Source organism: Oncorhynchus mykiss, chromosome 28 (assembly GCF_057628025.1).
Source record: "Oncorhynchus mykiss isolate SJ-2025 chromosome 28, ASM5762802v1, whole genome shotgun sequence".
Taxonomy (NCBI): Eukaryota; Metazoa; Chordata; class Actinopteri; order Salmoniformes; family Salmonidae; genus Oncorhynchus; species Oncorhynchus mykiss.
Window position 1 is genome coordinate 4,193,070 of NC_143049.1, and position 25,735 is coordinate 4,218,804.

Below are 25,735 nucleotides of genomic sequence, written 5' to 3' on the forward strand. Positions count from 1 at the left end.
CAGGTGCATCAAAGCTGGGACCGAGAGAGCTGGGACCGAAAACAGCTTCTATCTCAAGACCATCTGACCGCTAAACAGCAATCACTAACTCAGAGAGGCTGCTGCCTACATTGAGACCCAATCACTGGCCACTTTAACAAATGAATCACTAGTCAGTTTAATAATGCCACTTTAATAATGTTTCCATATCTTACATTACTCATCCCATATGTTCGTATATACTGTACCTTTGATTCGATTTATATTGACATTTTGCTTGTTTGACTGTCTTGCGGAGGGAATAACTACACTGTTTATACTGGTATGTACCTACATGTAGATACTAGTATGATGCTGGAGATAATGAATATTAGGTTGAAAGGGGTGGAATTGCCCTTTAAAACAATTGCACTAAGGGCTTGATTAAGTCAGATCCACTTTAGCCAACATCCACATAACGGTTGTTTTGACAGTGTCGGAAGTGGAACTGCGTTAGAGCTGTCAAATCCACAAGTGGCTCCTGGGATTATACCTAAAGTGGACATTGCCATTGGCTGCATGGAGTCAATTCCATGTAAACTTGTTTACAAGTTCAAAAACTGCAATGTGAGATGTAATTTACACCTCAAATAGAATGATAGAAATCCTCATTATTTTTCAATTTCAGTGTCATTATTTCTATATAGCCTATACTTTCTCCTTCTGAACTTCTAACACGAGTGGGACAGGTGTGGCTTTGTGACAATGACCGCAAGAGCAGCCGCTCACCGATCTGACGGATCCAATGCAGTTCCGACCACCACTATGCGGGTGTCTGCTATCGTCGGTTAACGCTTGACCTGACTGAATCGAGGCCTAAGACCTTTCAGGCACAGACCGGATCTATTGTAATGACCGTATGATGTGGCGAGAGGACAGTGGTCTCACCAGAGGGAGGTAGTCTGGGGACTCCGTGTCTGTGCGTTTCTCTGCCTCAGCAGACAGACAGTGGCCCTTCAGAGGGGCCTGCTTCCCAGAGGAGTTAGATGACCTTAGTCTGCCCAGAGGGAATCTGGAGCCAAAGAACCTCTCCACAGACTTGCTCTCCACTGAGCGTTGGGAGCGGGTGGAGGAGGTGCCGGACACGGCTGAGGGACTGGCAGGGTAGGGATTTCCCCCTGCACCTGAGAGAGAGGCACACAGGTGTGATCAACAGTAATGAATGGCTTTGTTACAACAGGTTGTAAGAGAGGTTATAGTGAAACAAATCGTGAACTCGGATATTGAGTAATCGAGTGGTCGGTTTGAGATTCAGCCAATGTAATAGCACTTACTGCTGTCCCAAGACTTCAGGCTGCATGGGGAGGCAGGAGTATCATCCCTGTCTGGGAAACAACCAAACAACATGTCTACTACAAGACCTGGAGTTCATTATTGTATGGAAATGTGTTACCCGTCAGGTCTATTTAAAAAAAATACATATATATATATATAATGTCTTTAATGTAAATGTTAATTGTTTGTAATGTCTTTTTAGTTCTGTATCGGAACCCAGGTAGACTAGCTGACATCATGGCATTGACATATACATACCATTTGACCTCTGCAGGTTTACTAATGACTAGGATTATTGCGTTGTAGGTTTACCTGTGGAGTTGCAAGTGTCCTCAAATTCCTCACTGTCTCTGCTGGAGGGGCGTCGGCCCAGTCCCACAGAGTAGGCCCTCTGTCTGCGACTGCCTGCCTGGGAGCTCCGTCTGTTCCCTAAACGCAACCCTACACATAACAGGATAACAGTCACCACACACCACTGCTATCCAAACCATACTCCTCGGAGCCTGGTTCCTGTCTCTCTTTCTTCCTAGGTTCCTGCCTTGTAGAGAGTTTTTCCTAGCCACTGCTTCTGCATCTGCATTGCCTGCTCTTTGGGGTTTTAGGCTGGGTTTCTGTAAAGCACTTTGACAACTGCTGATGTAAGAAGGGCTATAGAAATACATTTAGTAGTTTGAAATTTGATCGATACCATTTAACAGACTTCAGTTACCATGCATATTGTCAAATTAGGCCATGTGTTTTCAGGTTTGCTGTGACTGTGGAACTGTCTGAAGTGTTACCGGTGTTTCTCACTTCCACAGTGTCTGATGGACCCTTGCTGGTGTTGGCGTCAGTGGCAGTAAAGGCTGTGTACGTACAGATGATGTTACAGCTCTTACTGGTCTGGATGGCTTTCATACGGTACCGCTTAGCAGGCCCTGCAAAACAAGTATACGGCATACAATCAATCATACACATCAGAGACAGGTATACTGCAAAGCAGGATCAATTAGTTAGCCATCTAACTTTGATAAGCAACAAGGAATAACTATAGATTTTCTTGTTCATTATAAAAGCGAGACTTAGATACAGTCAGGTCTAAAGATGAGCAAAAAGACTACAAAATAAATAGTAAAAATAACTGAGCTATATTGGCAGCCCAATTCTGATATTTTCCCCAAATATTGTGGAAAGAGCTGCTCTTTATTTAACTAGGCAAGTCAGCTAAGAACAAATTATTTTTTTTCAATGAGGGCCTAGGAACAGTGGGTTAACTGCCTTGTTCAGGGGCAGAACGGCAGATTTTTACCTTGTCACGTCTGGGATTCGATCTTGCAACCTTTCTAGTCCAACGCTCTAACCACGAGGCTACCTGCCGCCCTGTGGCAAGTGACCTAGTGGTGAAAGATCAGAATTCAGCTGCCTGTGTAAACGCAGCCATTGCGTGCTCAAATAATAGGAAAATTATATTATTTTATGCTACTACAATTGCTCAGAGAAAGAGATTTTGTACTTTTGTTCTCTCAAAAAGATAGGGGTCAAAATGATTGGCACCCCTGTTTTCAAGACCATTGAAATAGTGTTGCATCCCTCCGACAGAGTTCCAGACACTCCCAGTTGTGCTGAAGCTGTTCTGGCTCCTGGTGCCAAATTCCCTGCTTCAGACACTTCGTGTTGGTGTTTCCTTCATTTTGGCAGTTACCTGTAGCTATTTGTGTTATTTATTTTACACAGTCTTTTTTGCTCATCTTTATCAAGTGTGCCAATAATTTCGGACCTGACTGCGTTTTCGTTTGTTGAATCAATTACACCGTATCCATTTCAAGCTTATGTTTCAAAGAAATTAAGTTACATCAGAATATTTAGGCAAGTTAGCTGGCTAACTCTTTGATCCTGCTTTGTAGTATACCCCTTTGTACTCAACTAATCAAGGCTGAAGCAAAACCCTGTACACCCTGTGACCTCCTCAATCCCAAAATGGAGGAACACTGGTGGAAACCCTCACCGTGCTCAATGTCACTCTCCTTCTCCGCCATCTTCTCAAAGTCCCTGATTGCAGAGCGAGCTGTCAGCTGGTGGATAATTTCCTCCCAGAGGTCTCCCCCTCCTCCCCCTTCTCCTCCTCCCACGGATGTCCCTCCTGTCCCTTGGTCCTCAGGGACCCAGAGTTGTGTCAGGTCCACGGTGACCTCCCAGGATACAGGCCTGCTTCCTAGGAGGCCGTGGATGAGGGAGCGGCACTGGGCAGGGGGCGTGGGGGGGTCGTCCGGGGGGGCGGCGGTAAACAGGTACTCCGGGTCAGTGAAGCTGTCCCAGTCCAGAGGAGAGACAGGGAACAGCAGGCCGTCTAGGGGGAGAGAAAGAGGGGTAGAAGGAGAGGGTTAGTGGATGGATGGAAAGTAGAGAGAAAGAGAGTGCGAGGGAGTTTAGTTTCAGACATCAGTCTAGAGGTGAGGAAGTTAACCTACTGGAGTCAGTGAGGCTCCTGCGGGACAGCCCTCCTCTGGGTGTAGGCTGGTTCTCCCCATCGCTCTCCTCCAGCCTCCCCCCCACCGCCTGATCAAAGGAGACTCTCTCTAGTGCCCTCCGCAGGCGGTGCATGTCCAGCTCACCCTGGGGCGAGGAGAAACTCCTGGCAGACATGGCTGAACGGGCCAATGCCCTCTGTCTCCTTCGAGATTCCTCCCCTCCACACAGACGCCCTGCCTGGATTGTGACAAGGGAAAACGAGTACAGCAGTGTCGTCTAATGACTACAGTATTGAGGTGGTTCAAACTGTAGTTGTTAACAAAGCCAGTCCTACCTTTTCTGACACGGAATCTGTATTCTCTGAGGAGGGGGGCTGTTGCCATGGCGACTCGCCCCAGCGGGACAGGGTGCTTCTCTGTTCGGGTGGAGCCATCTTCTCGAGGCCCTGCGGCAGGGAGCCCGTGTCCAGGCACGGGATGGGGAGCAGATCAGTGGGGTAAGGGCCTCCCATAGAGTCGGCGGTGGAGGGGGTGTGGGTGTAGGGCAGCCCCCTCTCACTGCTCAGAGAGCAGCGGGTCAGAACATACTGCTCCTGGATGTAAGAACTCTCCTGGATCCTACCACGAACATCACTGGACCATTCCACCTCTCCACCTGTGGATGAGATATCAGAGGAGAGCTTGGAACACAGCTATAATCATTGTGCTTCAGGTGTAATATGCACAAAGCCAAAGGAACTTTACAGGTATTGGATTGAGGGAACTGAGTGACCGTGTCATTTCTTGAGTGTCAGTATTTCACCTGTACTAGTCCCAGTGTCGGTGTCTTTGGCACAGGAGAACTCTGAGGAGATTTCCCGGGAGATTTCCCTCAGCGCCTCCTCTAGGTCTGCGCCTTCTGATGATGTAACCAGAGGGAGGAGCTCAGACACGGAGGGAGGGGACAGCTCTTCGTTGGATAGGCCGAACACAGAGCCCACCGAGCCCCGAGACAAGCCTTTATAGCCCCGACCACGCCCCTACAGAACACACAAGGCGAGAGAAGGGACTGAGTTTACTTTTGTATTCTGCACAGTTTACATGCTGTCCACAAAACAGGACACTTAAAAGCCTTTCCAGAGTGGATAGTTGGACACTCACCTCAGTCTTCTTGCCTCTGAAGCTAGACACATCGTACAGGGTACAGTAGCCAATCAGGCGATTCCCCGGGTAAAGCGGAGGGATCTCATTGGGTGACAGGAGAGCCTCCATGTTATCAGGCAGGTACCAGTCTATACGTACATCTGTGAGGACTGGCTCAAATGCCTTCTTCAGGGACTTTATCAGCTGAGGGATCAGTGATTAGTTAAACATTAGGGGTTAAAGGTTGATTCAAATGTGTTTTAATTTTTAGGTTGAGGAGGGAAGCAATAATCTTTGAATTTTAGAGTAGAGTGTTTGTCCCCAGTAGCCTACTACAGTATTTCCCCAAAGTGAAATTATTACAATTATTTACTTTCCCCACTAGGGGACAGTGATGTCGCTTCTCACCTTGGGCTGCAGCCTCTCCTCATCACCCAAGAACTCTGTGGTTCCACCTGTCACCTTGGCAACGCCCTGTAGGAGCCTCCTGCAGGCTCTGGGGCCCAGGCCAAGACCAAAGCACCTTGGATAATAATACAGTTTTTCTCAATTGCTAAAACACTATAACCCATTGGCTGAACAAAGTTCTCAGTTGCCTGGACTCATTTAGCTAATTATGCAGTCTGTTGTCAATACCTTAAACCATTTCACATGATAAAACACAATTTGCAGATCTCACTTAGACTTTTCAGCAAAACTCTAAACACATCCTCAAAACACATTCTGCACTCTAATGCACATGTCCTCCATACTAGTAAACACAAGTGGCAACAATCAAATACAAATAGAGAACATATGTCATTGATTCAACACAACCACTCAAAATGGACTTAACCTGTTTCAAATGATGTGACACAACCAATATAAGCCAGTTCAGAGAGCAAACAGGTTGTTGAAGGTGGGAAGGAGAAAGTCTGAGAATGGATACTGTAGTACAGTGCATTGTAGGTTGTATACTGTACAATGGATGAATTGTATGGCCCTGAACATTGTGCTTTCCATTTATTAACAGTACTGACTGCTCAATAGATTTGGACTGGTTGCAGGTTCATGCCAACAAAGAACAAGAATTACAGTATCACAGAAACAAAGGACAAGTTTGTGAGATGCAGGGTACAGTACTGTACAAATAGGGGTACAAGGAGGAGGAAGAACAAAAAACAAAATTGCAGAAAGCAAAGCAGAGTAGTAATTTCTGATCAATTTTGAGCTACTATGATAGAACATGTTGTCGTTCATAAAAGGACAATGACGGAAATATATGAATATTTATTTTGATTAAAAATGTACTTCTCCCTGAGAATTGTATGTTTTGAACAATGTGTTTTCTATTTTTCGGTGTATTGTTTACTGACTGCTTGAGAGTGTATATCATTTTGATCACTTTGTTTATGATTTGAGAGCAGTGTTTGATTTTGAACACAGGTAAAACTGTTTTGAGGCGAATGTTTCATTTTGCCTAGAGGAGTCAGAGGTTATGTAAATAGTGCTTGAAGATGAGGTTTTGTGTTTAATATTTTCAGGAAATGGAGCAAGGTTTCAGAAATTGTGTTTTAGCAATTGAGAAAAACTGTAAAATAACCTCTTATTCAGTTGAGAGAGAGAAAGAGTGAGTGAGAGAGAGAGAGAGAGAGAGAGAGAGAGAGAGAGAGGACTATCTACTGTCACAAATTTGGACAGATTTATTAGATAGGGACTTTAAAACCAGGTGATCTATGATGGACTTACTGTGTCCTTCGTATCTAAACCTGAGTTATTAGCTACACACAGCAGTGTTGAACACAACACTGAGAGGAATCAAATGGCATTTCACTAATTGAATGGCTGAAAGGGCCACAGGCCAGACTAATTGAAAAAGCCAAGTGACAGACAGTGTGTTGCTCTGCTCTGAATTCTGAATGTCTGGCAGGGCAGACTCATTGTCCCACATGAATATCAATGTGCGCGCGCACACACACACACACACACACACACACACACACACACACACACACACACACACACACACACACACACACACACACACACACACACACACACACACACACACACACACACACACACACACACACACACACACACACACACACACACACACACACACACACACACACACACACACACACGTGGGCTAGGGTTAGAGGTTGGAATCACATTTGTATTTTGACCGCTCCCTACGTACCTCCATCATCTTCTCTAACATAGCCAGTGTGCTGTCGGGGATAGCTGGGATAACAGTAGAATACTAATGAAGGATAAATGGAGTTATTGTTGCACAATGCCCAGGGAGCTGGAAAAGGGGGGGGCAGACTACACCAGAGTGGCGTGGCAGTAACTGCAGAGGGAAGCAATTAGTGGGATTAATGGGTGTGGCTTATATCTGATACTTCCTACTGCATCAGCCACTCTCTTTCTAACTCTCTCTTTTCTAACCTTCTTATATCTGATACTTCCTACTGCATCAGCCACTCTCTTTCTAACTCTCTCTTTTCTAACCTTCTTATATCTGATACTTCCTACTGCATCAGCCACTCTCTTTCTAACTCTCTCTTTTCTAACCTTCTTATATCTGATACTTCCTACTGCATCAGCCACTCTCTTTCTAACTCTCTCTTTTCTAACCTTCTTATATCTGATACTTCCTACTGCATCAGCCACTCTCTTTCTAACTCTCTCTTTTCTAACCTTCTTATATCTGATACTTCATACTGCATCAGCCACTCTCTTTCTAACTCTCTCTTTTCTAACCTTCTTATATCTGATACTTCCTACTGCATCAGCCACTCTCTTTCTAACTCTCTCTTTTCTAACCTTCTTATATCTGATACTTCCTACTGCATCAGCCACTCTCTTTCTAACTCTCTCTTTTCTAACCTTCTTATATCTGATACTTCCTACTGCATCAGCCACTCTCTTTCTAACTCTCTCTTTTCTAACCTTCTTATATCTGATACTTCCTACTGCATCAGCCACTCTCTTTCTAACTCTCTCTTTTCTAACCTTCTTATATCTGATACTTCCTACTGCATCAGCCACTCTCTTTCTAACTCTCTCTTTTCTAACCTTCTTATATCTGATACTTCCTACTGCATCAGCCACTCTCTTTCTAACTCTCTCTTTTCTAACCTTCTTATATCTGATACTTCCTACTGCATCAGCCACTCTCTTTCTAACTCTCTCTTTTCTAACCTTCTTATATCTGATACTTCCTACTGCATCAGCCACTCTCTTTCTAACTCTCTCTTTTTCTTGCTCTCTCTCCTTCCAAACACACAGACTTACACCGACACACTTTATGACCACAATATTCAGGGTTGAACCTACAGTATCACTTTTGATCACTACAGTAGGTTTTCAACGCTAAATGATCCCATTCCTACTCATTCTACCAGCCGCCGTCAGACAATACCTGGCAGCACAAGTGTTCCTGCGGACCAGCTCCAGCACCTTGCCCACACTGCTGACGCTGCCGTCTGTGATGATGAACACCTGGCGGGGGCAGGAGCGCTGCACAGGCTGCTGATACACCCAGGACAGCGCCCCCAGCAGGTTGGTTTCCCGCATGTCAGCCCTCATCTTGTGGATGTACTCACAGGACTGTGCCAAGGTCACCTGGGGAGAGGGGAACAGAGCGGAGAGTAAGGGACAGGGGAGGGGAGGGTACAGCCTATTGGTTCATATTGATGGACACGTTAGATAAGCAGTGTGTGGTCACCAAACTATTCTTCTAATTCATTTAATCAATGAGGGGGCATAAAAACTTACGGGTAGCATACATCTACTGTACACAAAATAATTGATAGAGGGATAGTATGATATGCATCAGATTGGGCGAGGAGAAATGAGGGGCACTAACGAGTTTGAATAAATCTCTTGTTATCTGTCTGGTAGAACGGGGTAAATACCTTCCTATTGTTTGATATGTAAACATTGGAAGAGCTCAGTTGATTTGAATTGGAATAAATCAAACAGACATAATCCTATATTTCTATTGACGTTAGAATGTAATCAAGCCCTGTCCAACCTGTCAGGGAATACAAACGTAACAAAGCCCATAGTAGACCATCATTGAACAACATTAACAGTGTAGGTCACCCAACGTCAGCACCTGCACCTGCCTAAACCCAAATCACAAAGGGGACACAAACACCCATGACAATCTGTGATTAATTAAACCAGACAGAGAGAGAGGGAGAGAGAACAGGTTAGGTGGCTATTGCTCATCCTCGTTTTTCCTCATTGTAATATGCATGAAAGGTCACCATATGTTGTTTAACTGCAGTTTGTCCTTGCACAGCCCTGGTCTGGCTAAAACCTGATACTCAGCTGCTAGGGCAACCCTGGTGTGAGCTGACCTGGACTCTGAATGAGGTGGAACAGAGAAGGGGACAGGACAGAAGGTCCACAAGTGATTTATTTTTTAAAATTCATCAAGGTCCTGCTGAGAACACCTTGTCTGATTGAGCGTGTAAAGCTCTTCACTTTAACATGGTTTGTAGATCTTCATACATGTAAGGTTGGATGGAAGCTCATGGTTGCTCAGCAAATGGAGACCCATTGTCAAGGTTACACAGTATACTTCACATTCATTTGGCGATTGAGCCCTGCAGATTTCTCTTAATGCATATATATGGATCTACAATCTACATATATATGGATCTACAATAACAGATTGTGGGGAATATCAGTGCAAGTCAATAATAGATTAATTCTTTGAGGTGTGAAAGCATCTGACAAACTTTGACTTTGAACTATTCATTTGAGCTCTGACGTAGTACTTACATCTGTGCAGAGCTTGCTGGTGGTGAACAGGGCTTTGATGGTGGTGCCGAAGCCTATGATGTTGAGCATGGTGCCTGGAGGAAGACTCTTCAGAGCTACCACCATTGGTTCCTTGGGACAGGAAGTAGACATGGGTTTAGTATACCATCTATTGCACCTTGCCTATGTCGCTCGGCCATCACTCGTCCATATGTTTATATGTACATATTCTCACTCACCCCTTTTAGATTTGTGTGTATTAGGTAGTTGTTGGTGAACTGTTAGATTACTTGTTAGATATTACTGCACTGTCGTAACCAGAAGCACAGCTTGGCACAGCTTGGAAAATTCCAGAAAATTATGTCATGGCTTTAGACACTTCTGATAGGCTAATTGACATCATTTGAGTCAACTGGAGGTGTACCTGTGGATGTATTTCAAGGCCTACCTTCAAACTCAGTGCCTCTTTGCTTGACATCATGGGAATATCAAAAGAAATCAGCCCAAAAAAATTGTAGACCTCCACAACTCTGGTTCATCCGTGGGAGCAATTTCCAAACACCTGAAGGTACCACGTTCATCTGTACAAACAATAGTACGCAAGTAAAAACACCTAGGGACCACACAGCCGTCATACCGCTCAGGAAGGAGACGCGTTCTGTCTCCTAGAGATGAACGTACTTTGGTGAGAAAAGTGCAAATCAATCACAGAACAACAGCAAAGGACCATGTGAAGATACTGGAGGAAACGGGTACAAAAGTATCTATATCCACAGTAAAACGAGTCCTATATCGACATAACCTGAAAGGTCGGTCAGCAAGGAAGAAGCCACTGCTCCAAAACCACCATAAAAATCTAGACTACGGTTTACAACTGCACATGGGGGAAAAGATCGTAGGCTTGCAAGGGGGAGGCTTGCAACCCGAAGTACACCATCCCAACAGTGAAGCACGGGGGTGGCAGCATCATGTTGTGGGGTTGCTTTGCTGCAAGAGGGACTGGTGCACTTCACAAAATAGATGGCATCATGAGGATGGAAAATGATGTGGATATATTGATACAACATCTCAAGACATCAGTCAGGAATTTACAGCTTGGTCGCAAATGGGTCTTCCAAATGGACAATGACCCCAAGCATACTTCCAAAGTTGTGGCAAAATGGCTTAAGGACAACAAAGTCAAGGTATTGGAGTGGCCATCACAAAGCCCTAACCTTAATCATATAGAAAGTTTGTGGGCAGAAGCGTGTGCGAGCAAGGAGGCCTACAAACCTGATTCAGTTACACCAGCTCTGTCAGGAGGAATGGGCCAAAATTCACCCAACTTATTGCGGGAAGCTTGTGGAAGGCTACCCGAATCGTTTTACCCAAGTTGAACAATTTAAAGGCAATGCTACCAAATACTAATTGAGTGTATGTAAACTTCTGACCCACTGGGAATGTGATGAAAGAAATTAAAGCTTAAATAGGTAATTTTCTCTACTATTATTCTGACATTTCACAGTCTTAAACAAATTGGTGATCCTAACTGACCTGAGACAGGGCATTTTTACTAGGATTAAATGTCAGGAATTTTGAAAAACTGAGTTTAATTAAATGTATTTGGCTACGATGTATGTAAATCTCCTACTTCACCTGCAGGCGAAATTTTATCCCTTCCTCTTCACTATGTGTTTTCTCCATCATCACCTTGATGCGGTGGATGTTGATGCCGCTCATGCTGCCGCTGCGGTCTATGAGGAAGAGCAGTTCCCTGGTGGCACGGTGCAGCTCTGGAGGCTCAGACAGCAGGTCAGGACAGAAGTTGAGCATCAGGACCGGGCTGCTCAGGATGTCCTTGTGGTACCGCTTTCTCACAAACTCCAACTGTACAGGAGGATTGATTGATATAATTTATTAGACAATAAAAAAAACAGATACAGCCAGAATATACTGTGTGTTTGTCCAAATAATGTATAGATGTATTATAAGGACATGAAAGGCTATTTGCTGGGTACTGGGTTGGGTAAATAGTTTAAAGGAAATATAATGAAGCCACACACTGTTGTTTGCGCCCACTGATTGTTTCGCTTTCGGTCCAGCTCACCTTCTTCTCTGGTTCCAGCTCTTTGCGAGCACAGCGAATGAAGTCGCGGCGGGAACAGATCTGCTGCTCGTATTGGCTGAAGGTGAGCCGACCCCTCTCCAGGATAACCAATGGGCTGTGAGGCTCTGGAGTAGAGAGTTTGGAGACAGAACTCATGATCAGTGAGATAAGGAAGGAGGCCATCAGAGACTATTGTGACACACGCACACACACACACGCACACATGCACAACCACACACACAGACACTCTCTCTCACCGCTGAGGTGCAGTATGATCTCTATGTGTCTGTCATAGGGGTGTTCCTGTGCCAAGGTGATGTAGGTGGAGGAAGCACTCTGGGCGCTGGGGTCTGCATCTGCCCTGAGTGCATGGGTAGGGCTTTCCAGACCTGGGAAGGAGAAAGGGACAAGAGAAGCCCAGTTCAACAACAACACTTAGGTGAAGGGGATAGGGGTAGGGGCCAGCTAGAGGAAGGGGCTGGGGAAAGGGTACGCTCCCTCTCAGACAGGCCGGAGTGATTCCACTCCCATACAGGCCCTCCTAGTGCCCAATCTGATTGAGTAGCCTAATCCCCCCCCCCCCCCACCTAATATCTTGACTGCTGCACAGTGCAGTTACAGTAGCCTGGCCCTGTTCCAAACACACCCACCACCTCCTTCATTTCTCAGCTCCCTTACTCTGTCCCCGTCCCTGGGCTGCCTCACTCTGAGCTCATTGTCCCGCCTCCCCAGACACATTTCATATATCACTATGGGAGTGCCAGGGCCAATTGTATCTGTCACTATATCATTACAGGAGACAGGCTAAAGATAGAAAGAGCTGTTTCTCCCACCCACTCAAGTGTTTGCTGTACTCAAAGAACTCTGCGTCACCAAACCAGGAGGAGATAGGGATGATATTGTAGTGATCCTCGCTATATGAGCCAAGTGGCACGATGCCTAGGGTGTTTGCCTTTCTCACCAGCGACCCGGGTTTGCTTCCCTGCCCGTCCGTTTGCTACACTGGTGTCAAAAGTGGGATGGCGGCGGTAAGGCCATCGGAATTGCACGGCCCAGAAGTGTGAGGGGGCTGTGAGGGGCCGAAGCACGGGGATGTGCTTTTCTGTTCTAAGGGGGCAGTGTATCAAGCCTATATGAACCAAGTTACAATTACCACCAAATGGGTTAACACTATTTGCATGATGCGTAGGCCTTTCATGCCAGTGACCCTGGTTCACTTCCCTGCCCTGCTGTTTGCTACAATAGCAAAGCTACTTCATGGGAAAGAGGTATGTTGACCAATGGGACTTCCTGGGTAAATAAATGTGGGCCGATAGATGGGTATATAATATGGGTATACCAGCCAGCAGGCATGCCCCTCGGACCAGCAGCTGGAAGTTGAGCTCATAGGGTGCCAGGTTGGTGGCAGGGCTGGTGAAGATGGCATGGGCACACTGTTGCTCCGAACCCAAAACCCTCTCCTGTTTCCCTGAGGTGGCTCCAAAACAACTGGTGGGTCTGGGGGGGGAATATTAAGCACCAGAGTTTGAATTACACATGACCTTTTGGTTGTTTTTATTGAATTGAATGAATTTTATTGACAGAAAAACTACCCAACATTCAGATCATTTTCAAGGGGGAGGGAAATACCGTGTTTCATCTGATTTCACCCCATTTTCGCTTTTGCTTGCAGTCACCCGCCCTGTGGCGATGGGAGTGAGTACTGTGGGGTAGACCAGGCGGATCGCGCCACTCTTCAAGGTGGGGAGTTCCACGGTCGTACTTATGATGACAGATACTATGTCCATCGAGCCAATGACCCCTGTGCCTACGACGAAGGTGGTTCGCTCCAAGTCTTCATCCAGGATGAGATGGCCTAAAAGACAGAGATTCAGATAAAAAATGGTCAGTGCATGGTTCCATGGATTGAATAGAATCCTAACATTCACTTCAAGTCGATACATTTTTTTACACTAAGTGAAAGCCATTTCACGAAGAGGCAAGACGACAAATCCTTTTAGCTTCAGTCCTCTGCCCCATCCTACAAGATTATACCATTCTGTTAAATGAATCAAATGAACGAGGTAAAGGGCATTTCTATTCTGGTAGAGATTCTTTACTCTTCTACAGTTCTAAGCATCTAAATGTATAGCCTACAAAGTGATTTATAAAGAGAGTTCCAGGATTCATAATAGGAATGCATGCCTGGGTGTTGTGATACGTTCAGAGATAGGTAGGAGGTCTCTCTGAACGAGAGGGAGACTAATGGCATGTCTCCGGGTGGGCGGTCTCACTAAATGGATTAGCTTGAGACTCTTCAGTAAAAGCCTAACTGATTTCTTTTAGCGGCTGGTTTGGATGAGCAGGGTATTAGGTACAACTTTACATTCCTGTCGTTTAGCAGACACTCCTATCCAGAGCCACTTACAGTTAGTGCCTTCATTTTACAATACAGTGGATAGGCGAAACAACCACATGTCGCAGTCTTAGTTAATACATTTTCCCTCAGTAAAGAAGTTATCAGCTAAGTTAGTGCTAGTGGAAAAGACAAGTGCAAGGTCTTTTTTGGGGGGAGGGGGGAGGTAAGACAGCTTTATTATGGTGATAGATGCTGAAGATGCTGAAGAGTTAGAGTTTCAGACACTTTCAGAAGATTGGCAGGGACTCTGCTGTCCTAACAGGGACTCTGCTGTCCTAACAGAGCCTCTGCTGTCCTAACAGGGACTCTGCTGTCCTAACAGAGACTCTGCTGTCCTAACAGGGACTCTGCTGTCCTAACAGGGACTCTGCTGTCCCAACAGGGACTCTGCTGTCCTAAAAGGGACTCTGCTGTCCTAAAAGGGACTCTGCTGTCCTAACAGGGACACTGCTGTCCTAACAGGGACTCTGCTGTCCTAACAGGGACTCTGCTGTCCTAACAGGGACTCTGCTGTCCTAACAGGGACTCTGCTGTCCTAACAGGGACTCTGCTGTCCTAACAGAGACTCTGCTGTCCTAACAGCTGTCCTAACAGCTATCCTAGCATCAAAAATGTTTAGTCCCTGGTGTACCTGAGTCCCTGGTGTGCCTTAGTCCCTGGTGTGCCTTAGTCCCTGGTGTGCCTGAGTCCCTGGTGTGCCTGAGTCCCTGGTGTGCCTGAGTCCATGGTGTGCCTTAGTTCCTGGTGTGCCTGAGTCCCTGGTGTGCCTTAGTCCCTGGTGTGCCTTAGTCCCTGGTGTGCCTTAGTCCCTGGTGTGCCTGAGTCCCTGGTGTGCCTTAGTCCCTTGTGTGCCTTAGTCCCTGGTGTGCCTTAGTCCCTGGTGTGCCTTAGTCCCTGGTGTACCTGAGTCCCTGTGTTGTCTCTCTACTGATTAAAGATTACTTCGTGAAAGTTAGAGAAAGGAAAACATGAAATAGGACCAAACAGAATCTGTGGGCAGTGGTGAAAAGTACATAAGTTAAAATACTTTAAAGTACTACTTAAGTACTTTTATGGGATAGCTGTACTTTACTTTTATACTTTTGACAACTTTTACTTTTACTAAACTACATTGCTAAAGAAATTAATGTACTTTTTACTCCTTACATTTCAATGATACCCAAAAGTACTAACTACATTTTGAATGCTTAGCAGGATAGGAAAATGGTCTAATTCACTCACTTATCAAGAGAACATCCCCAGTCATCTATACTGACTCTGATCTGGCAGATTCACTAAACACAAATGCTTTGCTTGTAAATGATGTGTTGTAGTGTGCCCCTGGCTATCCATAAATCAAAATGTCAAGAAAATCGTTCCGTCTGGTTTGCTTAATATGAGGAATTTGAAATTATTTATACTTTTACTTTGATACTTAAGGATATTTTAGCGATTACATTTTCTTTTGACACTAAAGTACATTTAAAACCAAATACTTTTACTAAAGTATTTTATTGGGTGATTTTCACTTTCACTTGAGTCATTATCTTTTATGGTATCTTTACTTTTACTCAAGTATGACAAATAGGTACTTTTTCCACCACTGTCTGTGGGTTATGCCTTAAGCTTTTAGAAATGAAAAATACCTTCTGATTCCCCTCTTCCCTCCTTCTATCCATCCAGCCCTATCTCTACCTCCCTCCTTCTCTCCTTCTATCCATCCAGCCCTATCTCTACCTCCCTCCTTCCCTCCTTCTATCCATCCAGCCCTATCTCTACCTCCCTCCTTCCCTCCTTCTATCCATCCAGCCCTATCTCTACCTCCCTCCTTCCCTCCTTCTATCCATCCAGCCCTATCTCTACCTCCCTCCTTCCCTCCTTCTATCCATCCAGCCCTATCTCTACCTCCCTCCTTCCCTCCTTCTATCCATCCAGCCCTATCTCTACCTCCCTCCTTCCCTCCTTCTATCCATCCAGCCCTATCTCTACTTCCCTCCTTCTATCCATCCAGCCCTATCTCTACCTCCCTCCTTCCCTCCTTCTATCCATCCAGCCCTATCTCTACCTCCCTCCTTCCCTCCTTCTATCCATCCAGCCCTATCTCTACCTCCCCTCTTCCCTCCTTCTATCCATCCAGCCCTATCTCTACCTCCCTCCTTCCCTCCTTCTATCCATACAGCCCTATCTCTACCTCCCTCCTTCCCTCCTTCTATCCATCCAGCCCTATCTCTACCTCCCTCCTTCCCTCCTTCTATCCATCCAGCCCTATCTCTACCTCCCTCCTTCCCTCCTTCTATCCATCCAGCCCTATCTACCTCCCTCCTTCCCTCCTTCTATCCATCCAGCCCTATCTCTACCTCCCTCCTTCCCTCCTTCTATCCATACAGCCCTATCTCTACCTCCCTCCTTCCCTCCTTCTATCCATCCAGCCCTATCTCTACCTCCCTCCTTCCCTCCTTCTATCCATCCAGCCCTATCTCTACCTCCCTCCTTCCCTCCTTCTATCCATCCAGCCCTATCTCTACCTCCCTCCTTCCCTCCTTCTATCCATCCAGCCCTGTCTCTACCTCCCTCCTTCCCTCCTTCTATCCATACAGCCCTATCTCTACCTCCCTCCTTCCCTCCTTCTATCCATACAGCCCTATCTCTACCTCCCTCCTTCCCTCCTTCTATCCATCCAGCCCTATCTCTACCTCCCTCCTTCCCTCCTTCTATCCATCCAGCCCTATCTCTACCTCCCTCCTTCCCTCCTTCTATCCATCCAGCCCTATCTCTACCTCCCTCCTTCCCTCCTTCTATCCATCCAGCCCTATCTCTACCTCCCTCCTTCCCTCCTTCTATCCATACAGCCCTATCTCTACCTCCCTCCTTCCCTCCTTCTATCCATCCAGCCCTATCTCTACCTCCCTCCTTCCCTCCTTCTATCCATACAGCCCTATCTCTACCTCCCTCCTTCCCTCCTTCTATCCATACAGCCCTATCTCTACCTCCCTCCTTCCATCCCTACCTTCCTTCCTTCCTCCTTCCCTCGCGCTCTCCATCCTTTCCCTCCATCTATCCCTCCCTCCTTCTCTTCTGCCGTACATCTCTCCTTCCCCCCTTTGTTCACCGTTGGTACACTGCATGTCCAGGCTGGATCCCCCGCAGCAGCCCCACTCCAATCTATCCCTCCCTCCTTCCCTTCTGCCGTACATCTCTCCTTCCCCCCTTTGTTCACCGTTGGTACACTGTATGTCCAGGCTGGATCCCCCGCAGCAGCCCCACTCCCATCTATCCCTCCCTCCTTCCCTTCTGCCGTACATCTCTCCTTCCCCCCTTTGTTCACCGTTGGTACACTGTATGTCCAGGCTGGATCCCCCGCAGCAGCCCCACTCCCATCTATCCCTCCCTCCTTCCCTTCTGCCGTACATCTCTCCTTCCCCCCTTTGTTCACCGTTGGTACACTGTATGTCCAGACTGGATCCCCCGCAGCAGCCCCACTCCCATCTATCCCTCCCTCCTTTCCTTCTGCCGTACATCTCTCCTTCCCCCCTTTGTTCACCGTTGGTACACTGTATGTCCAGGCTGGATCCCCCGCAGCAGCCCCACTCCCGTCCGTTGCCACATTGGCCGTCGAGCCCCGATCCTGGGCAGCAGTCCAGACAGCAATCCTCCAGCTTCCCCCGGCTCTGGATCTGAACTCCCACCATGCGGCCGGCGATGACCGCCTCAAAGCCCACCACCACCTCCTTCTCCCCCAGCGGGTACACAAACACACCTTGGGGGAGAGGGGTGGGGGGTAGGGGCATTGAATAAAGGACAGCAGACAGCAGTTGAAGAACTGCATTACAGAAAGACTATTACAGAAAGACAAGACCAAGACTAGATCTGGCTTGAGATGTTGTGGCTTGATATGTGACTAACCGATTGCTAAGGCCCAAAATCCCCCCTCCCCCCATGACATCAGTGTGTGACCTCACCCTCCACAGGTTCGGTGTCTGTGTTGGCGTAGGTGAGATGTGCGGTGATGCCCAGGGAGCAGCCGTTGGCACAGGACTTGATGCAGGAGGCCTTGAGGAGAAGCGGGGCCCACGTGGACCGGTTTCTCAGGCCAACCATCGTCTCTGGATGTGAGGAAGAGAGAAAATCCTTGAGTTCAATGTGTGTGTGTGATTGTGTGTGTGTGTGCATGTGTGTGTGGGTGTGTGCGCGCGTGTGTGTGCAGACCCATTCAAATGGCCTCAGTTTCTAGCGTTATCAAGGGGAAGGATCAGAAGCACAGTATGGAAAGTTCTTTGACCAATTATGTGCTTCTAAATTGGGCTTTCTCTCAATTGATGGAAAGAACATTGGCCTCGAATCAGCTCTGATAATTATTTCAAAATGTCAGCTAAAGGTCCCCACATTTAATGAACCTTGCTGCAGGGCATTTGTGCCAGGTTGGTATAATAAAGAAAATGTAAATATGTACTGTTTTCACATGAATTACCTGTGTAACTGTGAGATATATTTATTTACAGCAGCCCCGTCTTGCCTTGGGCTTCTACTCTGGCAACCGAGCTATCCCCTCTCTCCACCTGCATAGCAACCGGTTGCAGCAGTGTTGAAGGCCAACTCAATCATTAACAGATTGGTCAACACTCCATGGGCTCCTGGGCAGCATCTCCTCAACGGCTACCTGATGCAAATCCATACTATACAGCTTCACAAGTCTTATATGACCACAGAGGAGATAAGAGTGGGTGGGTGGTATGATGTATCTTTAGGTTGTGTTAGTGGCACAATACGGGAGCTCAGGTAAGAGATCAGGTAAGCTTGTTGGGTTACTGGAACCTCTTAGAAAACCTACGAAACAGGTGCTCCTCAAAAGAATGTTAGTGTAAATAAGAGATCTAGTAACAAATAGAAACTATTCTCATCTTGAAAAGACTTACATCTTGTTGTTTAGGACTTTAAACTCACAGGGACGTCCTTCCAGTATAACATCACCTTGTTGCTTGCTCTAACCCTCTTGCTTGCATCAAACACAACACAACATGAAATAGATGAATCAAACTAGGCAGCCATGTTCTTTACGAAAGCAACACAGCTGCTGCAATTAAGCCCAGCAGGTCAAAGAAGAACATAAAACACACTTCTTAGTGATTGACCTTTTAACCACTCCTTGAATAAAACAATGTTCTGGGAATCTGGACTATAACCTGCAGGTGTAATGGTTTCTAATGGTTTAGTGTTAGCGGACTCACAGCTCAGTGAGCAGCAAACTGTGGAGTGCAGACTGTGACTGTTTGCTTTGGTCTGGGTAATGGTCTCTACATCCACCTCTGACTAAGTAGATCAACAGCTTCCATCTGGCTACTGTGCTTTGGAGGGATGGAGGGGGAGCAGCAAATACATGTCTGTTTGGGAGAAGGGGAGGGCAGAAATAAGCCAAACCAGCATTCAACCACAAACACGCGGTCAGAGTAAAACACACAGCAGGAAAGGTTACTTGTTAAATGTAAATGTCTAGATCTTACAATTAAAATGTTTCGTCATCTTCCATAAAGTACTAATGAATAAATCTGTTTAACATACGCTTTGGCTGATATGAAAGGGTCCCGGTATGTAGATGGCAAACCCATACTGTGCCTTACCTATTTTGTCTCATAAAAAAATGTCCAAGGGAGATCTGATACAACAGGCTGCTTCTTCTGCTGTTTGGGTTCAGGGTTGTTCTCTATGAATGAAGTCTCTTCTGACTTCACCCCTTCTGATTTAAACAAAACCTTTCATACTTGTTTGCCCATGGAAGAACTGGTCAGAAAGTGAGGAGAAAGAGGGCCTCAAATATGACCAATTGTGCATATCCCACCCTACCATGAGACATCCAAGTCTTCAACACTGAAAAATATAAAAGTTGGGTTAGATATTATTTACAAAATTCGGTCATTTTTTAACCTTTAACGTAAATGGTCTAAAAACATTTTCACATCTGTTGTATCTCAGACCCTATTTTACATCATATGAGGTATTTATGTTGTATCTCAGACCCTATTTTACATCATATGAGGTATTTATGTTGTATCTCAGACCCTATTTTTACATCATATGAGGTATTTATGTTGTATCTCAGACCCTATTTTACATCATATGAGGTATTTATGTTGTCAGTTGAGACACAGCATACTCTTAAATACAGGGTGGGTGTCATTTCAATCATAGAAGTAGAATTCATAGAATGGACATTTCCATTAAGATCACTACAATTTAGCTGGTACACCATGAAATTTTAATTGAGTAGAAACTTTAATTTCCAATTACCAGATGGCCGCCAGTCCACCCAGCATCGAATGTCAACTTGAATGGAAATGTATGTTCTATTATCTATTTTTCAGTAAAGGGAAAGGGTGATACCTAGTCAGTTGTATAACTGAAATGTGTCTTCTGCATTTAACCCAGCCTTTATGAATCAGGTTTTTTCCCACCTTGCCATCTCGGGGATACGAACCAGTAACCTTTATGAATCAGGTGTTTTCCCACCTTGCCATCTCGGGGATACGAACCAGTAACCTTTATGAATCAGGTTTTTTCCCACCTTGCCATCTCGGGGATACGAACCAGTAACCTTTATGAATCAGGTGTTTTCCCACCTTGCCATCTCGGGGATACGAACCAGTAACCTTTATGAATCAGGTTTTTTCCCACCTTGCCATCTCGGGGATACGAACCAGTAACCTTTATGAATCAGGTTTTTTCCCACCTTGCCATCTCGGGGATACGAACCAGTAACCTTTATGAATCAGGTTTTTTCCCAACTTGCCATCTCGGGGATACGAACCAGTAACCTTTATGAATCAGGTTTTTTCCCACTTTGCCATCTCGGGGATACGAACCAGTAACCTTTATGAATCAGGTTTTTTCCCACCTTGCCATCTCGGGGATACGAACCAGTAACCTTTATGAATCAGGTTTTTTCCCACCTTTTCCATCTCGGGGATACGAACCAGTAACCTTTATGAATCAGGTTTTTTTCCCACCTTGCCATCTCGGGGATACGAACAAGTAACCTTTTGATTACTGCCCAACACCCTACAAGGTAGCCAAATAGTCTTCCATAGGAAACCTAACAGTCTAATTTAAATCAAAGAATCTTCCCACAACTCATTCTCTGACATTCTCCAACCATAATAAAAAAAATGTGTGTGTGTGTGGGGGGGGGGGGGGGTAGATCAGCTTTAATATTGCTGATTGATTGTAGCTTCCATCATGTACATATACATACAGTGCCTTTGGAAAGTATTCAGACCCCTTCACTTTTTCCACATTTTGTTATGTTACAACCTTATTCTAAAATTGATTACATAGTTTAATAAGGGGACAAATCTACACACAATAACCCATAATGACAAAGCAAACACTGATTTTTAGAAATGTTTGCAAATGTATGTACATTTACATAAGTATTCAGATCCTTTACTCAGTCCTTTGTTGAAGCACCATTGGGAGAGATTACAGCCGACTCTTCTTGGGTATGACGCAACAAGTTTGGCACGCCTACAGTGAGGCAAAAAAGTATTTAGTCAGCCACCAATTGTGCAAGTTCTCCCACTTAAAAAGATGAGAGATGCCTGTAATTTTATGACTATGACAGACAACTATGACAATTATGACAGACAAAATTAGAAAAAAAATCCAGAAAATCACATTGTAGGATTTTTAATGAATTTATTTGCAAAATATGGTGGAAAATAGGTATTTGGTCACCTACAAACAAGCAAGATTTCTGGCTCTCACAGACCTGTAAATTCTTCTTTAAGAGGCTCCTCTGTCCTCCACTCGTTACCTGTATTAATGGCACCTGTTTGAACTTGTTATGAGTATAAAAGACACCTGTCCACAACCTCAAACAGTCACACTCCAAACTCCACTATGGCCAAGACCAAAGAGCTGTCAAAGGATACCAGAAACAAAATTGTAGACCTGCACCAGGCTGGGAAGACTGAATCTGCAATAGGTAAGCAGCTTGGTTTGAAGAAATCAACTGTGGGAGCAATAATTAGGAAATGGAAGACATACAAGATCACTGATAATCTCCCTCGATCTGGGGCTCCACGCAAGATCTCACCCCGTGGGGTCAAAATGATCACAAGAACGGTGAGCAAAAATCCCAGAACCACACGGGGGGACCTAATGAATGACCTGCAGAGAGCTGGGACCAAAGTAACAAAGTAACACACTACGCAGCCAGGGACTCAAATCCTGCAGTGCATGACGTGTCCCCCTGCTTAAGCCAGTACATGTCCAGGCCCGTCTGAAGTTTGCTACAGAACATTTGGATGATCCAGAAGAAGATTGGGAGAATGTCATATGGTCAGATGAAACCAAAATATAACTTTTTGGTAAAAACTCAACTCGTCGTGTTTGGAGGACAAAGAATGCTGAGTTGCATCCAAAGAACACCATACCTACTGCGAAGCATGGGGGTGGAAACATCATGCTTTGAGGTTGTTTTTCTGCAAAGGGACCAGGACGACTGATCCGTGTAAAGGAAAGAATGAATGGGTCCCATGTATCGTGAGATTTTGAGTGAAAACCTTCCATCAGCAAGGGCATTGAAGATGAAACGTGGCTGGGTCTTTCAGCATGACAATGATCCCAAACACACCGCCCGGGCAATGAAGGAGTGGCTTCGTAAGAAGCATTTCAAGGTCCTGGAGTGGCCTAGCCAGAAGCATTTCAAGGTCCTGGAGTGGCCTAGCAAGTCTCCAGATCTCAAACCCATAGAAAATCTTTGGAGGGAGTTGAAAGTCCGTGTTGCCCAGCAACAGCCCCAAAACATCACTACTCTAGAGGAGATCTGCATGGAGGAATGGGCCAAAATACCAGCAACAGTGTGTGAAAACCTTGTGAAGACTTACAGAAAACGTTTGACCTCTGTCATTACCAACAAAGGGTATATAACAAAGTATTGAGATAAACTTGTGTTATTGACCAAATACTTATTTTCCACCATAATTTGCAAATAAATTAATAAAAAATCCTACAATGTGGTTTTCTGGATTTTTTTCTCATTTTGTCTGTCATAGTTGAAATGTACCTATGATGAAAATTACAGGCCTCTCTCACCTTTTTAAGTGGGATAACTTGCACAATTGGTGGCTGACTAAATACTTTTTTGCCACACTGTATATTAGGGTAGTTTCTTTCATTCTTTTCTGCAGATCCTCTCAAGAACTGTCAGGTTGGATGGGGAGCGTCGCTGCACAGCTATTTTCAGGTCTCTCCAGAGATGTTCGATCGGTTTCAAGTCCGGGCTGTGGCTAGGCCACTCAAGGACATTCAGAGACTTGCCACTCTTGCGTTGTCTTGGCTGTGTGCTTAGGGTCGTGGTCCTGTTGGAAGGTGCACCTTTGTGCCAGACTAAGGTCCTGAGCCCTCTGGAGCAGGTTTTCATCAAAGAACTCTCTGTGCCTTTCTCAGTTTATCTTTCCCTCGATCCTGACTAGTCTCGCAGTCCCTAACGCTGAAAAACAGCGTGATGCTGTACCATGCTTCGCCGTAGGGATGGTGCCAGGTCTCCTCCAGATGTGAGACTTGGCATTCAGGACAAAGAGTTCTTGGTTTCATCAGACCAGAGAATCTAGTTTCTCATGGTCTGAGAGTCTTAAGGTGCCTTTTGATAAACTCCAAGAGGGCTGTCATGTGCCTTTTAGTGAGGAGTGGCTTCCGTCTGGCCACTATACCATAAAGGCTTGATTGGTGGAGTGATGAAGAGATGGTTGTCCTTCTGAAAGGCTCGACCATCTCCACAGATTGCTCAATTTGGCCGTGAGGCCAGCTCTAGTAAAAGTCTTGGTGGTTCCAAATTTCATTAATTTAAGAATGATGGAGGCCACTGTGTTCTTGGGGACCTTCAATGCTGCAGAAATGTTTTGGTACCCTTTCCCAGATCTGTGCCTCGACACAATCCTGTTTCGGAGCTCTATGGACAATTCCTTTGACCCGATGGCTTGGTTTTTGCTCTGACATGCACTGTCAACTGTGGGACCTTATGTAGCCAGGTGTGTGCCTTTCTAAATCATGCCCCAATAAATTGAATTTACCACAGGTAGACCCCAATCAAGTTGTAGAAACATCTCAAGGATGATCAATGGAAACAGGATGCACCTGAGCTCAATTTGGAGTTTCATAACAAAGGGTCTGAATACTTATTTACATAAGGTATTTTTTTATTTATTCTAAAAACTTGTTTTCACTTTGTCAGTATGGGTTATTGTGTGTAGATTGATGAGGGGAAACAATTATTTACTTCATTTTAGAACAAGGCTGTAACGTAACAAAATGTGGAAAAATTGAAGGGGTCTGAATACTTTCTGAATGCACTGTACATACATATATATATACACACATATATATTCCAGTGGGTCAGTAGTTTACATGCACTAAGTTGACTGTGCCTTTAAACAGCTTGGAAAAGTCCAGAAAATTATGTCATGGCTTTAGAAGCTTCTAATAGGCTAATGGACATCATTTGAGTCAATTGGAGGTGTACCTGTGGATGTATTTCAAGGTCTACCTTCAAGCTCAGTGCCTCTTTGCTTGACATCATGGGAAAATCATAAGAAATCAGCCAAGACCTCAGAAAAAAAATTGTCGACCTCCACAAGTCTGGTTCATCCTTGGGAGCAATTTCCAAACACTCGAAGGTACCACGTTCATCTGTACAAACAATAGTATGCAAGTATAAACACCATGGGACTACGCAGCCATCATATCGCTCAGGAAGGAGACGTGTTCTGTCTCCTAGAGATGAACGTGCTTTGGTGCGAAAAGTGCAAATAAATCACAGATTTAGCAAAGGACCTTGTGAAGATGTTCGAGGAAACAGGTACAAAAGTATCAATATCCACAGTAAAACAAGTCCTATATCGACATAACCTGAAAGGCCGGTCAGCAAGGAAGAAGTCACTGCTCCAAACCACCATAAAAATCTAGACTACGGTTTGCAACTGCACAAGGGGACAAAGGTCATACTTTTTGGAGAAATGTCCTCTGGTCTGCTGAGGCAAAAAATAATGGTTTGGCCATATATTGAAGCAACATATCAAGACATCAGTCAGGAAGTTAAAGCTGGGTTGCAAAATGCGTCTTCCAAATGGACAATGACCCCAAGCATACTTCCAAAGTTGTGGCAAAATGGCTTAAGGACAACAAAGTCAAAGTATTGGAGTGGCCATCACAAAGCACTGACCTCAATCCTATAGAAAATTTGTGGACAGAACTGAAAAAGAGCGTGCGAGCAAGGAGGCCTACAAACCTGACTCAGTTACACCAGCTCTGTCAGGAGGAATGGGCAAAAATTCACCCAACTTATTGTGGGAAGCTTGTGGAAGGCTACCCAAATCGTTTGACCCAAGTTAAACAATTTAAAGGCAATGCTACCAAATACTAATTGAGTGTATGTAAACTTCTGACCCACTGGGAATGTGATGAAAGAAATAAAAGCTGAAATGAATCATTCTCTCTGCTATTATTCTGGCATGTCACATTCTTAAAATAAAATGGTGATCCTAACTGACCTAAGACAGGGTATTTTTACTAGGATTAAATGTCAGGAATTGTGAGAAACTGTGTTTAGATGTATTTGGCTAAGGTGTATGTAAACTTCCGACTTCAACTGTACGTATA

General features: G+C 45.2%; 1 protein-coding gene across 2 annotated transcripts in view; it reads right to left on the minus strand.

Moving 5' to 3' along the window:
* The window catches only part of vwa5b2 (von Willebrand factor A domain containing 5B2), a 34,153-nt gene that overhangs the window by 2,953 nt on the left and 5,465 nt on the right, over positions 1-25,735 (minus strand). The window contains exons 2-20 of one of the 2 annotated variants that reach the window (XM_036966807.2): positions 18,046-18,189; positions 17,628-17,843; positions 13,339-13,564; positions 13,049-13,206; positions 11,967-12,098; positions 11,710-11,834; positions 11,313-11,489; positions 9,645-9,755; positions 8,272-8,474; positions 5,271-5,385; positions 4,881-5,066; positions 4,543-4,759; positions 4,076-4,395; positions 3,741-3,978; positions 3,278-3,619; positions 2,073-2,210; positions 1,606-1,734; positions 1,293-1,343; positions 907-1,142 (exon numbers count right to left, since the gene is read on the minus strand). In XM_036966807.2, the coding sequence (XP_036822702.2) occupies positions 907-1,142; positions 1,293-1,343; positions 1,606-1,734; positions 2,073-2,210; positions 3,278-3,619; positions 3,741-3,978; positions 4,076-4,395; positions 4,543-4,759; positions 4,881-5,066; positions 5,271-5,385; positions 8,272-8,474; positions 9,645-9,755; positions 11,313-11,489; positions 11,710-11,834; positions 11,967-12,098; positions 13,049-13,206; positions 13,339-13,564; positions 17,628-17,843; positions 18,046-18,184 (3,459 nt within the window). In that variant the 5' untranslated portion in view covers positions 18,185-18,189. Of the gene's footprint in view, positions 1-906; positions 1,143-1,292; positions 1,344-1,605; positions 1,735-2,072; positions 2,211-3,277; positions 3,620-3,740; positions 3,979-4,075; positions 4,396-4,542; positions 4,760-4,880; positions 5,067-5,270; positions 5,386-8,271; positions 8,475-9,644; positions 9,756-11,312; positions 11,490-11,709; positions 11,835-11,966; positions 12,099-13,048; positions 13,207-13,338; positions 13,565-17,303; positions 17,577-17,627; positions 17,844-18,045; positions 18,190-25,735 lie in introns of those variants that run through there. The other variant, XM_036966810.2, reaches the window with a different exon arrangement.